The sequence below is a fragment of the Ceratotherium simum genome, chromosome X (genome assembly GCF_057802395.1).
Source record: "Ceratotherium simum simum isolate JZ-2026a chromosome X, ASM5780239v1, whole genome shotgun sequence".
Lineage (NCBI taxonomy): Eukaryota > Metazoa > Chordata > Mammalia > Perissodactyla > Rhinocerotidae > Ceratotherium > Ceratotherium simum.
This window is the reverse complement of record NC_141940.1, coordinates 116,190,361-116,202,627: the sequence shown is the minus strand read 5'-3', so window position 1 is coordinate 116,202,627 and position 12,267 is coordinate 116,190,361. Positions and strand designations below refer to the sequence as shown.

The 12,267-nt window shown below is 42.1% G+C and overlaps 1 protein-coding gene across 2 annotated transcripts in view; it reads left to right on the top strand.

Annotated features, from left to right (window-relative positions):
• The first annotated feature begins 231 nt into the window (after positions 1-231).
• Positions 232-12,267, top strand: part of TXLNG (taxilin gamma) — a 55,874-nt gene continuing 43,838 nt past the window's right edge. For both annotated transcript variants that reach the window (XM_087427761.1, XM_004435160.3), the window contains exon 1: positions 232-362. In XM_087427761.1, the coding sequence (XP_087283887.1) occupies positions 261-362 (102 nt within the window). In that variant the 5' untranslated portion in view covers positions 232-260. The remainder of the gene's footprint in view (positions 363-12,267) is intronic.

The window sequence follows — 12,267 nt, the reverse complement described above, 5'->3', positions numbered from 1 at the left end:
TAGTCCGCTCCAGAGTCCCTTTACCCTTCTGCGCAGACTCGCGCGGCCTCTGTTCGCCCTTCTGCGGTGCCGAAGCCCAGCCCAGGCTTCAATGCGCCCCACCCCCACCCCGTTCCATCCCCTCGAGGGTCAACCTCCTCCGGTCACGTGGGAAGCCTTGCAGGCGACGATTGGCTGTGGCGGTTCAGGGGCGGGGCTCGAGGCCCTGTGAGGTTCCGTGCCTCTTGTCGGGCCGCTTGTTTGGCTGCTGCCGTCACCTCATGGCGACGCGGGTAGAGGAGGTAGCGCGGGGAAGAGGCGGCGGCGCTGAGGAGGCGATTGAGGCCGGACGGGGCGGACGGCGACGCAGCCCGCGGCAGAAGGTCAGTCTGCGGGGCGCCGGCGTTGTTGCCGGGCCGGAGGAATGCTTGGGCTGGCTTTTTCGGGGTCCACCTCTTCACTTTCCCCGGTTACCATTAGCCACGGGACGAACATCCGGCCCTCTTCCCTCCCGTGGGTGACGACAGTGGGAGCAGGTGGGGGCGGAGTGGGACCAGGATGGATAGGGTGGGAGGGGGCGGCGGAGGGGGGAGGGAGGGCAGGGGGCGCAGCCGGGTGTGAGGGGGAAGGGGTGTGAGGCGGGGGCGCGCCAGGTGTGACAGCCACGTGCGGCCGGCGCCGCGGGGCCGGGGCGCCAGGTGTTCTCTTTCCCAGCCCCCGCCCTCCGTGTGGTCCCCGCGCTCCTCGCGCTCGGCGCCGCCGTTGGGGGGCTGCCTGGAGTCCCGGGCTCGCCCTCCTCGCGCCGGGCAGGTGCGCAGGGCGCGCTGCGGGGTGCGCCCGGGCGGCGCGGGCGAGGCTGTTGCGCAGTAAGATAACCGCGCGGGAGCCGGGGCCGCGCTGCGCCCCCCTTCCCCCGCCCCCCTGCGCTCCCCGCCACTGCGCGGGCGGGGGAGCACCAGGGGGCTGGAGGGGCCTCTCGGCCCCCGGGACCCAGATCCTGGGGCTCATCTCTGGGCGCCACGGGCCAGGCTGCACGTGGGGCCGGCGGTGGGGAGACGATGCTGGAGGACCTGGGTCCCGCAGAGTTGGGAGCAGCATCGTGTGATAGCCGGTCTTCCCAGTCCAGCCTCCCTCCCTCGTCTTGCTCTTTCTTTATTTTCCCCCCTTTTCTTTTCTTTTTTCTTTTTTGGTGAGCGGGAACTTGAGCGCCTCTCCTACCCTGGCCTTTGGTCTCGCTTAATCTGGGAGACAGGCTGGACCGTTCCCCTTGCCTAACTTGACTCCCGTTAAGGAGTTTTCAGTGTCTCCCTGGATATAGGAAAATCGAGACCTTCAGAATGGGAGAATTCCACTTGTTCTGGAGTCAGTGTGTGGAGTTCGAAGAAGATTGCACAGCGAATGGGGTACAGGGCTTTCAGGGCCCAGGACTGGAGAACTGCGGAGAAAGGGGCTGGAAAGGTGCAAACCCCGTCTCTTTTTCCTTGCAGTTGAACATATTGAAACGTTCAACTTGTTGGCCGTCCTGCTTGATCACTCAGGGCTATTTAATATTACTTAGTTATGCATTTGAGTACTCTTAAAAGTCACTCCTGTATAAAATTACGACATAATATTTTTCTCATGCGATTCATGAACTTTGAAAAGAACAAAGGTTAGGTTTACATCTGAGCAAAGTGTCAAGAATTAGCTTTTGGGGGCCTGTTTCTAAGGTCAGGTATTTTCATGTCTCTGCGTGAGGGTGTTACTAGTTCTCAATTACTTCTCTTTCTCTACCTCTCTTTATACTCTAAAAGAAAGATCCAGTACTTGCAGGACTGAAAAAAACGCTGTGGACCGAATGTACTCTAGGGATTCAACACCGTCACTTTGGACACTTTGCTTACTGCCGGAGGGTGGAGAGCCAATCTCAGTGTTTGATTTCATAGGTCCCCCAGGGGAGGACTCAGATAAAAAGCCACTGCAATTGAGGACTAAGTTCCCTCTTATGCCACTGGGATAAGGACCAAAAGTCTGAATTAGGAACTGAGGTTTAATGAACTAGGATTTTAAACGACCACAGTAAGAGGTGCACTTTGGTCTAGATATGAATAGTCGTGTGTCTGTACTCGCTCATTTTTGCTTACTTACCTCATGCACCTATCGTCTTTGCTCATGATTTCCTGGGCCTCTTTTTTTTCCTTTTGATTTACGATTGACTATGACATGAAATTGAAATACATGGTTAAGTATTAGTTTTTGAATTTTCGTTTAAAAAAATTGAGCAAATATCTTGTGTCTGCAAAAATCACTTTTAAGTTATTTCTTTAGGACCCGTAAGTTTTATTTCCTCTGGGTCATTGACTTGAAAAAATATTCCTAATTCTAACTTGACCACGGCCTTATTTTTCAGGAAGCAGAAATGATGTTTAATTAATTGGGTTGTTTGACATTATTGAAGGAATTAAAGGAAAAGTGACCGTTGTGTCACTATTTGATTACATTATGGGATGTAAAGTGAGAAACAGTTGGAGATGGGCTTTATTGGTTTCTGGTTGTTTTAACCATCTACTTAGTCTTGACCTCACTTAATTGTGGCATTGTTTCATAACTACATCCATTTGAATGGTCTCTTGAGGTAACTTTTTTCTTCTAAAGTTAATATTACAGTACATTTCTAGGGGTCTCTTGAATTGTCTAAAACTGTGCTGTTTAATATGATAGCCACAAGCCACATTTAGCTATTTAAATGTTAATTAAATAAAATTAAAAATTCCATTCCTCAGTCATACTAGCCACGTGTCACGTGTTTTAATTTTTTTTTTAATTAAGACCTTTTTTTTTTTTTAAGTTTTAGGTTTATGGAAGAGTTGAGCATAAATTACAGAGTTCCCATATATCCCCTCACACACACCACTTTCCCCTATTATTTACATCGTGCATTAGTGTGGTGTATTCGTTAGCAATTAATGAGCCAATATTGATATATATTATTAACTAAAGTCCATAATTTACATTAGGGTGCATTCTTGGTGTTGTACATGCTATGGGTTTTGACAAATGTGTAATGACATGTATCCACCATTACAATATCGTACAGAATAGTTTCACTGCCCAAAACCCCCTTATTCATCCCTCCCTCTTTTCCCCCAAATCCCTGTCAACCACTGATCTTTTCACTATCGCTGTAGTTTTGCCTTTTCCGGAGTGTCTAAGGTTGATTTTTTTTTTTTTTTTTTTAAACTAGATTTTTGCTTGGGAATGTTAAAAATTATTTAAATTAAACTTATTTTTAGGTCAGTAAACCATTTGGAAGGGTAAAGATATGTGGAACCTAGGCTCAAATTAACGCACTCTTAGATTTACGTAGTGCCCTATAGTTTTTACGGCACGTTTGCACGTACGTTAACTCTTTCAGCATCACTTGGATGCTATGGAGAAGGCTGGGCAGCTGTCATTGCCCTCATTTACAGATGACAAACTGCTCAGTGAGGTCAAGTGATTTGCCCAAGGAGTGAAGCCGAGTCTGGAACCCAATACCCTTTCGTCTACACTACAGTAATAAGTAGTGTAGTGGTGGGTACATAGTATGGATTTTGGAGTCAAGACGCTTGGCTCTCTGCCACTTATTAGCTGTGCAGTGTTGGGCAAGTTTCTCCATCTTTCTAAGCCTCAGTTGCATCATCTGTAAAGTGGGGATGATGCTGATACCACATAGGATTGTTGTGAAGAATAAGAGTGGATATGACGTGTTCAGCACAGTGCCAGGCATGTGGAATTTTACTTGGTTTGGAGGTGAGAATATATGAAAGATCCATTACTGTTGCTTTTAAGTTGCTATTTTGTAAATCCATCTTCTGACCTTTGTATTCTTCCCTCTTCCCAGAATCTCTCTATGATAGACATAATGAGGAGAAATCAGGTCAGGGTGGGGCGAGAGTGTGGGGTGGGCAGAAACTGTTTCTTTATCTTGTTTTTCTCGCCATTTGCGGACTTGATGAATTTCCACTCCTCTGGCAAAGAGATTAAGTAATAAGAATCAAAGTGATCTTCTATTTACAACATTGTCGTCTAATTCTGTTATCAAGCTTTGGTAAATTTCTTTTTCACGGGGAACCAAACAGGCAAAGCAGTAATGAGAGCAGACCAGATACAGCACATTCCTCTGGTAATACCACATTTTTAGATCAGAATATGCCACATTTATTATATTACTGGAAGATGTTTTATATGTTATTTTGTGTGGCATTTATATTGGTCTTGACTAGAGAAGTTTTATTTAGGAGTGTACATGTCAAATCCAGATGCCATAAAGCAGGGTGCATGTGATTTGCTTTTGTGTGGGATTCTTCACAGAAGCATTCACTATAATAGATTTCTTTTCAATAGATATGCTGTTCAGATTTTATACTTTTCAGAGAGTTGTGTTTCAAAGGAAAGAAATTTGAGTCCTCATTGTTTCTTGCACTGTGCTAGGTGCTTAAGACATGCTTGCGTTCTGTCTCCTTACTTCTGCAGAGTAGGTGATATCCCCAGATATATAGATAAGGTGTCTGAGGCTCAGTCCAAAAAAAACAAAACAAACAAAAACTTGCTTAAATAACATAGAGTTGGTGAAGTTGGCCTAGAGTTGGTATATAATTGTGTAATTGATAGTGCAACTGATGTACCCTACTACATGGACAGTTTCTGCTGACCTAGTAAGTTTTAACTTAATATCCCAAAGAAATCCTTTTGCCTCTTCCTCTTCCCCCTCAATTGCTTTTGCTTTGGTTCTAATGTGATTATTAGTAACTTTGAGTTAATATAACAGATGTGACAGTATTTAAAATGTGTAAAGTAGTATACAAATTTAATACAGTATTCATCAATATTGAGAATTAGCTGTGTTTAAAATTTTCCCAAGTGGGGCATTTCCAGAAGAGGATAAAAATAGGTCAAGTGACCCTTTAAGGATTTGAACTCTGAGAGTATATTTTATGATTCAATTTATTTCCTAGTTGAAATTCTCTTGGTACTTATAACTACTTAAATTTTATTACTTGAGGGCCGGCCCCGTGGCTTGGCGGTTAAGTGCGTGCGCTCTGATGCTGGCGGCCCGGGTTCGGATCCTGGGTGCGCACTGACGCACTGCTTCTCCAGCCATGCTGAGGCCGCGTCCCACATACAGCAACTAGAAGAATGTGCAACTATGACATACAACTATCTACTGGGGCTGTGGGGGAAAAATAAATAAATAAATAAATTTAAATTTTATTACTTGAAAGAAAAGATATATAAAATGACCAATATTTTCCTCCTGTGCTATCAAAATAATTTTATTAGCATTTATTGCTCAGGGTGTTGATTTGCATTCTGTGTTACGTTTCCAAAATGTCTCCAGAACGACCCCCATTGTCCCCCACTTCCTACTTGGTAGTCTGCCATGAGTAATATTGCTAAACCACTACCTTTCGTTTTTCTTCTTTCCCTACTCTCAGAAAGGTCAAAGTAGAATGGTTTGGCGAGGAAGATGTGCCAATAGCTTAGAAGCACATTTCTTTGAGGAGTTTTTGGATTGACATGTGGGCCATATTAAAAGTGACAATGTAGGCATTTTGCATAATCTGCAAATGCATCCTTATTCAGTTATTATTATTATAACAGTTCTGCACGCTAGCAATTTATATTCATTATGTCTAATCTTCTTACAACTCTAGAAGGTAGGTACTGTTCATCCCTAGTTTACAGATAAGGAAACTGAGAGGTCAGCCTCCCCATGGCCACCCAGGAGGGAGGTAGTGGCATATTCAAAGGCCGGGCACTTTGGGCTCCAAAGCCGTTACCCATATTCCCTGTGTTTTGTGCTCTCTTAACACCTTTCTTGAGGATAGTAAATAAAAATGTGCTCCTTACTGAATGTGAGCAAAACTTGATGGTAGATAAAATGAGTAATAGTTTTTGCTAAGTGAAAACAAGTTATGGCGGGTGGGATTGGGTCATTGGAGGTATAGGAATGCTATTGTAATCCAGGAACCAGGGGAGTTTTGAGCCTTAAATGTTTACTCCCTTTTGATTCATTCACTTAGGCCCTTGGTTGACCTTAAGATACATGATTTAGGAGATGTGCTGTAATTCCCTGTAAGGCACCTCCAAGTGTTATTTGGATAAACTGCAAGGTAGAGGGTTTAGAGAGACGCTTTTTTTAAAGTCTCTCTTAAAGTCCACATGTCATGGTGTTAACAAAGAGCTGAAGTGGTCTGGGTAAGTAGGACAAGTAAAAAGAGAAGGCTTGATGTTTCAGAGGTGCATCCACCCACGTGGAGCTGGCGAAGGATGACTTCATAAAATCAGGCCAGGGATGTTCCATTAGATAACTCAGAAAAGTAGAGGACCGTTTTATGTCTTAGGAGCCTATGGCTTAAAGATGCTAATGGTGTGACCCTGCCTCTCTGCAAAATAGGTCAGGCCCAAGAATATTTCACTAGCTTTGGGCATTAAAATCTTTGGATTTCCAGATTCTTTTGCTGCCTAGATAGGTGTTTAGGCTAATACAGGTATCTCTCAGATTGCAAATAATCATTGAATTACAGTTTTAGAGCTAGAAGTGATTTTGCAAATCATGAGTCCAGCATCCTTTAGTTTTATAAAAGAAATAGCTGTGGAAGTTAAGTGAAATCTAATGCCATCATCCTCATTTTAAAAGGCAAATGATGTGCACAGTCTAATACAGATGTTAGCACCTACCACTATAGATAGTAGCACCTGCTACTACAAGAGAGATAATGAAGCCAAAGGCACTGTGTCCTAAGTAAGATCTTTTCCAGACCTGTTTGCTCATTCTTGGCTTCTTCACCAGTGGGGGAAATCAGGTTCCCTCATCCTAACTTCAGCATTGGTTTGCTTCTCTTTTCTTCTCATTTACCTATTAGTGCCTTCGAGTGCTCCCCTGTTCTCCTATATTCTGTGACAAATCATTCTGGAGCCTTTTGCTGCTGCAAGTGAGGAGTTGGGACAACTCCTAGAACTTATCTTGCCTCCAATTTATGTTCCTCCTTAGAACCCCATCATTGCTCTAGCTTCATTCATGTATTCACTTATTAATTTTTTGGAAAACAGCTTTATTGAGGTATAATTCAGATCCATACAATTCATCCACTTAAAGTATACAATTCACTGGTTTTTAGTATATTTGCAGAGTTGTGTGGCCATCATCACACTTGTTTGGTTTTAACATAGCCTTGGAAGAAACATACTTTTTAGCATGTTATAAAGATAAGAATTCAGTCTCTGCTTTCCAAGTCCTAGGTTCATGACCATGGACAAATTACTTAAAATTACCTTATCACTGAGGCTGTTTGTTCATCATACCTGCCTGTAAGATACTTCTGAGTATTACTCTCAGAAGGATTACTCTTCTGTTGGAGAGTCTTCTGAATGAGCCAGAGCAATGAAGGCCAAGGGAAGACGGTTTATACCAGTTCTCCCTCACCACCAGTGTGGGTTATACTGATTGGTACACCAGTCACTTAACAAAGGGGGAAAGAGGCCAAATTGTCAGGTGTGGCTGAGCAAGAAAGAAATGGCACTCTTCTCCCTGTCCTCCCACCTGGGGAGGACAGGGGTATAGTCCCTAGAGATGGATCTGCTTAATTATGGGTGCCAAGATAGGGACCCCTCTCAGACCATGGTTTGACTGAGCTGGCCTTCTGGTCTCTCTTTTTCCCTGTTCTACCACAACCAGGACAGCAGTTCTCAAACTTTTTGGTTTCAGGAGCTTTTGTTTATGTAGGTTATATCTAATAATATTTCTCATATTAGAAGTTAAAACAAAAATTTAAAAATATTATTCATTGTAAAAATGAACTGATGTTGTACTAGTTATCTATTGCTGTGTAACAAATCACCTCAAAACTTAGTGCTTGAAACATTTATGATCTCACAGTTTCTGTAGGTCAGGAATCTGAGTGTGGCTTAGCTGAGTACTCTATGCTTCAGGGTCTTGTCGGCTGCAGTCATCTGAAGGCTTGACTGGGAAGGATTCACTTCCTAGCTCACTAGTTGTTGGCAGGATTCAGTTCTTCGTGGGCTGTTGGACTGAAGCCTCAGTTCCTCATGAGCTGTTGGCTGGAGGCCTCCCTTGGTTCCTTGCCACATGGGCCTTTCCATAGGCATCCTACAGTGTGGTTGCTGGCTTCATCGTAATGGGCAAGAGAGAGTGCCAGCACAAGAGAGAAGGAAGCTTCAGTCTTTTGTCGCAATTATAGAAGTGACATCCCCTCACTTTTGCCAAATTCTCTCTTCATTAGAAGCCAGTCACTAGGTCCAACCCACACTCAAGGGGAGGGGATGACACAAGGTTGTGAATACCAGGGGGATCATGGGGGGCCATGTCAGAAGCTGCCTACCACACATTAACATAAGGTGTTTTTTTAATTAAAAATAACTGATTTTCCAAAATAAAAGTTAGTGAGACAAGTGGCATTGTTTTGTTTTTGTAGATTTTTTTAAATTTATTTTTTATTGAGGTAATATTGGTGCAGATTTCTTTAATGAATGGCTTAATAGGAGACAGCTGAATTCTCATAGCTGCTTCTGCATTCAATCTATGGCAATATGCCATTTTAGTTGAAGTATATGAAGACAATCTGGCCTCGCGTATATTTGTAGTTGGCAAAGGGAAGAGTATTTTAATAGCCTTTTTAGGTAATTGTGGAAATTCTTTGATACTACATCAAAACTTGGCAACTGGTAGTTCTTGAAGGTTAGTTGCCAATGTGGGATCTGAAACCCTACTGAACTTTTTGTGCTGTTATGTTAAAATCTGTTGGTCCGTTTTGCACTTTGAATGGATGTTTTTCCCAATGCATCATTTTGTAACATCATCCATTAGTTGTTTGGAAAATATTGGTTTACTCAATTGTGTTGATCTTCCAAATGTTAACAGATTTTGTTATACAGTATTAAAATCACATTAGTTAATATCACCACTGATCTCATCAGAAAAGTCTTTTTAAGTATTGGGAAACTGTCAAGCTCACGGTGGAAGATAGTTTTCAAAAATTCTAAATTTTGCTTGAAAACTCAAATTTTATCATTGGCAACAAATACTGTCAGTTGTTTGCCTTGAAGTGACAGCCTCACTTCATATATTTTGGAAAAAATGTCTGCCAAATACCCAGGTCTGAATAAACAACCATGGTTTGTCTTTTTAAAAAGAGGAAAGAAAAACAGAACAAAAAAAAGATGATCCATGAAAAAAAGCTGCTAGTTGGGCTCGTAATTCAAACAGTTGCATTAGTGCTTTTCCTCAAGGTCGCCGTTGTACTTTGGCGTGCAGCAGAAGTGCCCTATGTGTCCTTGCTGTGTCTTCACACAGAATTCAAACGATGTGTGCTCAAGGGTTGAAATTTAATAAAAATCATTTATATTGCCTCCTCAAGGGGATTTTTTTTTTTTTTTTTTGTGAGGAGGACCAGCCCTGAGCTAACATCATGCCAAACCTCCTCTTTTTTCTGCTGAGGAAGACTGGCCCTGGGCTAACATCCATGCCCATCTTCCTCTACTTTATATGGGACGCCACCACAGCATGGCTTGCCAAGCAGTGTGTTGGTGCATGCCCGGGATCCAAACCAGCGAACCCCGGGCCGCCGCAGCGGAGCTCGCACAGTTAACCGCTGCGCCACCTGGCCAGCCCCGTTCTCAAGGGGATTTTTTTTTTTTTAATTGATGTTCTAATAGTTTTTAACATTGTGAAATTTTGGGTTGTACATTTTTGTTTGTCCATCACCATATATATGACTCCCTTCACCCCTTGTGCCCATCCCCCACCCCCCTTGCCCCTGGTAACCACAATACAGTTTTCTCTGTCCATGTGTTGGTTTATGTTCCACATATGAGTGAGATCATACGGTGTTTGTCTTTCTCTTTCTGGCTTGTTTCACTTAACATAATACGCTGCAGGCCCATCCATGTTGTTGCAAATGGGATGATTTTGTCTTTTTTTATGGCTGAGTAGTATTCCATTGTATATATATATACCACATTTTCTTAATCCAGTCACCAGTGGAGGGACACTTAGGTTGCTTCCACTTCTTGGCTATGGTGAATAATGCTGCAGTGAGCATAGGGGTGCATAAGCCTCTTTGGATTGTTGATTTCAGGTTCGTTGGATAGATTCCTAGTAGTGGGATGGCTGGATCATAGGGCATCTCTATTTCTAATTCTTTGAGGAATCTCCGTACCGTTTTCCATAGAGACTGCACCAGTTTGCATTCCCACCAGCTGTGTATGAGGGTTCCTGTTTCTCCACATCCTCTCCAACATTTGTTGTTTTTTGTCTTGGTGATTATAGCCATTCTAACAGGCGTGAGGTGATATCTTAGTGTTGTTTTGATTTGCATTTCCCTGATGATTAGTGATGTTGAGCATCTTTTCATGTGCCTATTGGCCATCTGTATATCTTCTTTGGAGAAGTATCTGTTCATTTCCTCTGCCCATTTTTTGATCGGGTTGTTTGTTTTTTTGTTGTTCAGCTGTGTGAGTTCTTTATATATTATGGAGATCAACCCCTTGTCAGATGTATGTTTTGCAAATATTCTCTCCCAGCTGGTGGGTTGTCTGTTCATCTTGATTCTGGTTTCGTTTGTCTTATAGAAGCTCTTTAATCTGATAAAGTCCCTCTTGTTTATTTTTTCTTTAGTTTCCCTAGTTTGGGTAGGCATGTCATCTGAAAAGATTCCTTTATGACCAATGTCAAATAGTGTGTTGCCTGTATTTTCTTCTATGAGTTTTATAGTTTCAGGTCTCACCTTCAGGTCTTTGATCCATTTTGAGTTAATTTTTGTGAATGGCCATAGCAGATGGTCCACTTTCATTCTTTTGCATGTGGCTGTCTGGTTTTCCCAACACCATTTGTTGAAGAGACTTTCCTTGTATGTTCTTAGCACCTTTGTCGAAAATTACCTGTCCGTATATGTGTGGTTTTATTTCTGGACTTTCAATTCTGTTCCATTGATCTGTGTGTCTGTTTTTGTACCAGTACCATGCTGTTTTGATTACTATTGCTTTGTAGTATGTTTTGAAGTCAGGGATTGTGATGCCTCCTGCTTTGTTCTTTTTTCTTAGGATTTCTTTAGCTATTCGGGGTCTTTTGTTGCCCCATGTAAATTTTAGTATTCTTTTTTCTATTTCTGTGAAGAATGTCATTGGGATTCTGATTGGGATTGCATTGAATCTGTAGATTGCTTTAGGTAATATAGACATTTTAACTATGTTTATTCTTCCAATCCACGTGCATGGGATATCTTTCCATTTCTTTATGTCATCGATTTCTTTCAGTAATGTCTTGTAGTTCTCATTGTATAGGTCCTTCACCTCCTTGGTAAGATTTATTCCTAGGTATTTTATTCTTTTTGATGCAATTGTAAATGGTATTATCTTTTTGAGCTCTCTTTCTGTTAGTTCATTATTAGCATACAGAAAAGCAACTGATTTTTGTAGATTGAGTTTGTACCCTGCAACTTTGCTGTAGTTGTTGATTATTTCTAATAGTTTTCCAACGGATTCTTTAGGGTTTTCTATATATAAAATCATGTCATCTGCAAATAGTGAGAGTTTCACTTCTTCGTTACCTATTTGGATTCCTTTTATTCCTTTTTCTTGCCTAATTGCTCTGGCCAAAACCTCCAGTACTATGTTGAACAGGAGTGGTGAGAGTGGGCAGCCCTGCCTCGTTCCTGTTCTCAGAGGAATGGCTTTCAGTCTTTCCCCATTGAGTATGATGTTGGCTGTGGGAATAGCCTTTATTATGTTGAGGTACTTTCCTTCTATTCCCATTTTGTTGAGAGTTTTTATCATAAATGGATGTTGTATCTTGTCAAATGCCTTCTCTGCATCTACTGAGATGACCATGTGGTTTTTATTCTTTGTTTTGTTGATGTGATGTATCACGTTCATTGATTTGCGGATGTTGAACCATCCCTGCGTCCCTGGTATAAATCCCACTTGATCATGGTGTATGATCTTTTTAATGTATTACTGTATTTGGTTTGCCAGTATTTTGTTGAGGATTTTTGCATCTATGTTCATCAGCGATATTGGCCTGTAATTTTCTTTCTTTGTATTGTCTTTGTCTGGCTTTGGTATCAGGGTGATGTTGGCCTCGTAGAATGATTTAGGAAGTGTTCCATCTTCCTCTATTTTTTGGAAGAGTTTGAGAAGGATGGGTATTAAATCTTCTTTGAGTGTTTGGTAAAATTGACCAGAGAAGCCATCTGGTCCTGGACTTTTATTTTTTGGGAGGTTTTTGATTACTATTTCAATCTCTTTACT